Genomic DNA, 4072 nt, shown 5'->3' with positions numbered 1-4072 from the left:
CATTCTTTTTTTTTCTTTCATTCAGGGTCTACAGGATCTCATTACATAGATCAGACTCCTGGTGATTCTCCTGTTTTCACCCTCCTAAGCGCTGAGATTACTGGGGTGAGCACCAAGCCCAGTCTCTACCCCATCTCCATCGCAGTCTCAGTGCACCCCGGGGACGGGGCTGGCGGGTAGGCACCGGGATTGAACCCTGGCCACTGCGCTCTGCCTAAGCAGGCACTTTAGTCTACTGAGTTATGAGTCTGGCCCTTAAAGTTGAGAAGGATCCCCCTTACCCCCCGCTGGCTCAGGCTGCCTTAAGGGCGGGTCTGTAAGGCAGTGGAGCAGGGGATCGAACTGCAGTCCCCCATGCCTGACGACTGAGTTGGCCCAAGCAGACGCTTTAAACAACTGAGCTAACCTGCAAACCCCCTAGTTAGAACATTTTTGATCCAGAATTAAAAAAAAAAAAGGCTGATAGACATGATCTTCCTAATAATTATTATATCTAGACAGGAAGCAGGCTAATTCTTACATTAGGTGGATCCAGGCTACATATAAACATGTGTACATCAAACATCACACAATATAATTTTTCATAGGTAATTATGTCAAATAATTTTATTTAGCTCATGATCATAAATATGCTTATTTTAACTAAAAACTAAAATTAACTAAAATGGTAGAAGGTGCACTAGACAACCTTTTCTGACTTGCAGCACAAGACATGGCACAAGTCTGATAGCACGAAGAAAACCAAAGAAGCTGGGTTATTTTCATCACAGGCAGCTTCAGTGGCTGAGTCAGATGACCTTTTCTGACAGCATGTGCATGCTGATATGCTGGCAGGGGACAAATCATTTACAGTTTCTTGAGTGAAGTATTGTAGGTCTTCCTCCTAGGTTTCCTAACATAAAGTTCCTCAAAAACATGTAAAAACAGGCCACTTTCCAGAGAAACCCAAGACAGTGGACTATGCACAAAGGAGACTATCACAAGGGCTCATGGAGAGTCAGGAGGTTAACAAGATTCCTCCGGAGAAAGAGCCACATGAGTTCCCTTCACAAGATTCAACAGTCCTGGCTGCTCCTCATTTTATGTGTATAATATAATACTCACGAGTCATTCTTGGCTAGGTTTGCTCCTAAATTTGTTAAGTTTATCAGGGGAGACTTCACCCACTCAGAGAAGGAGCTCCGGAAATAGCACCACCTAGGCTAAGGAGGGAAGCACCCCTCCAGCACGTGTGCCACCTCACACACCCACTTGTACCGCTCTTCCCCAGGAAACACCCATTTCCTAAAGGGCAGGTGAGAGACAGAACCAGCACTGATGAGATCACAGCTTTGTGGAGAGGCATGCAAATGGCTGAAGGCTTTTAGAAAGACACAACGTTTATACTGATTTTGCTGAAAACATATCATTGGTCACCACTGTGGTGTTTTATAGCACATCAGTTTATTTAGAACATATCAGAAAGGGAAAATCTTATTAAAAGGAGTCATGTTCCCCACTTATAGAAAGCAGAAATAACTGATAGCCAAAGCAGATTTGATTTTCTCCTTTTCACCTGCTATAAATATATTGGTTTCTTTTTTGACCTAAAACACATTTTGTAAATTAATTGCTATACAATTTAAACATACATATAAGCAAAAATATATAGTAAGTGGCTTGGATGTTCCTTGCCATCCTGCATCTAAGTCCCGAAGAAATGTAAGATGTCTACGGAAATCATTCATATTTTAAATATTTATAATTCTATCCTCCTTAAAACTCAATTTAGAACTAAAATAAACAGGGAGAAGGGCTGAAAAGATGCTGCACTGTGGAATGGAAGATACTGGCAAAAACGTTCCAGACATACACTGCACCCCAGATGCTCCTACCAAAAACCTTCAGTGTGTTCATCTGTAAGAGAAAGGAGATGAGGAAGAGTTCTAGACCAAACATTCTTTGTCTACAATGTGAGATGTGTCACTGTAACAGTTCCAACTCCTTAAGATCCTGCAGTATTGGAGGGGACAGCCAGTACAGTGTGTAGGGAAATATATGAAAAGCTCTAAGAATCAAGAGGGCATTTAATAGAGTGAACACTGTCCGAGAGAAGACTTAATGAATTCAACTGGGCTATGAATCAGGAGAATCAGGAGATGCTGGTTTTTTCAATGCCAAGACGACAATCAGAACAACCAGCAAAAAAAAAGAAAAAAAAAAAAAAGCTGCAGACAGAAAAACAAGTTAAAGCAAATAACCACTAGGAAGTCAGTATACAATGTGTTAATTATTGAAACTGTCCTACCAATTTGATTTGAAACTGTCTCATTGCTATTTGTCTCAATAAAATTATGGAAAAAAAAAGTAAAACAAGTTAAACAAAAATCTCTGTATCTGCCTTAAAAAAAAGACTACCCCTTGGAGAGTCAAAACATGGGACAGACACAAAGAACAATAGCCAGTGACACCTAGAAGACATCTCCGAAGAATAGACATTTCTTAGGGAAGGAATGTCATCACTAATGATGTTAGTGATAAAGTTACCTACCATAAGAAATTTATAGGAATCAACACCAAAAGCAAGTTAAAATAAAAAATAGAAAATGGCTCTACAATGTATGCAAAATGATGAAATTGTTCAAAAATATATTTCTTAGATTGTATCCCAGTCACGTGATATATGACCATACATAAATTTATCTGGGGGCTTATAATGATTTTATTTTAAAACCAAGGAATTTCAGGGGCTGGGGATATGGCTCAGGGGAATAAGCACTTCTCTGGCAAGTGTGAGGACCTGAGTTCAATCCCCGGTTCTGCCAAAATAAATAAATAAATAAAATAAATTAAATAAAGCCAAGGAATTTTATAAGTTGGTCCCTGCTCAAATTTCCAGAGAAATATGCTAGTGAGTTTCGTATTGTTCAAGAAGTGCTATAACACCAAATATTTTAATGCATTTAAATTATGTATTTAAATAGTGTCTCTCCATATTCAAAACAAAAAAAGCTGTCATTGTCATCCACAAACAAAGACTGTTATACTTTTCTTTGAACTAATTGATAACATCAAGGTTAAAAAAAACTAACAGCAATTTGGAAATAACCTCTTCTCTTACCTCCACCACTGTGGTTTCTGCAGCTTTGCACATTGGCAGATTGAAATTCCTTGCACTTTTCCTATTAGACATCAGGGAAACAAAGAAAAAGAAAGAAAAACAAAAATAAACACTTCTGACTTCAAAATGTTAAGTAGTAAAAGAATTCCTACTAATATAGAATCTATGAATCTTTTTAAAAAGAGTACATCATGTTTGTCATTAATAAAGTTTGTAGCTATTTCATAAATTTAAAAAGTTATGGGTACATTCAATTTACATAGTTTTTTTAAAGAGGCTGAATGAAAGAGGGACTATTTTTCATACTAGACATGAAAAATGTACAAAAAGTAAAATGAAAATGCACTCCTTTTAACAAGTTTTCCTTATTCTTTTAATAAAGATACTATTTTCTAGGATTAAAGATTTCACTAAACAATCTGCTGTCATGAGAATGGTAAAAAGGAAAAGTAGTGAGTATGTAAGTATGTAAGAAAGTACAGTAAGTGCATTCTCTATTAAAAAGCAGCCAATCGCAGAAATTAACTGAACCTTCGCTGGTAATCTGTAAGTCACGTACAAAGATCATTTGCGAGAACCATTTTCTGATGAAATTTTCAAAGTACAGCACCCACATCAGACCCAGATGTATAAAATTTCAAGAAGATATTGTACCTATTCGGCTGATGATTTTTTCTTTCCAAATTCTTTAATTAAGACACTTTTCTTACAAAATAAAACAAAACCATAAAATAGGCCATAAAAATGAAAATGAATCTTTCTTGCTGGCAATATGTATCAATTGAAAAATACCACTCGTAGAAAGTAATCGACCGCAGCTACGTTTTAGTAACTCCTTGGGGCCACCACTGTTTCTTTTGCTAAGATTCAAAGGTAAGTCTGATAAGGTCAGTGAAATCCCCTCAGGATTTATCCTGAGATCCTGTACCTCAGATTGTAGAACCTTTGTCAGTGTCAGCCATGTGGATGAGT

The 4072-nt window shown here is 37.4% G+C and overlaps 1 protein-coding gene across 1 annotated transcript in view; it reads right to left on the bottom strand.

Moving 5' to 3' along the window:
• Window positions 1–4072, bottom strand: part of Oxct1 (3-oxoacid CoA-transferase 1) — a 158993-nt gene that overhangs the window by 124653 nt on the left and 30268 nt on the right. Inside the window, exon 7 of the mRNA XM_004641800.2 lies at window positions 3101–3161. Within this exon, the coding sequence (XP_004641857.1) occupies window positions 3101–3161 (61 nt within the window). The remainder of the gene's footprint in view (window positions 1–3100; window positions 3162–4072) is intronic.

Source organism: Octodon degus, unplaced genomic scaffold (assembly GCF_000260255.1).
Source record: "Octodon degus isolate 3935 unplaced genomic scaffold, OctDeg1.0 scaffold00142, whole genome shotgun sequence".
Classification (NCBI taxonomy): domain Eukaryota; kingdom Metazoa; phylum Chordata; class Mammalia; order Rodentia; family Octodontidae; genus Octodon; species Octodon degus.
The sequence above is the reverse complement of the archived record's forward strand: the minus strand, read 5'-3'. Positions and strand labels throughout refer to the sequence as shown.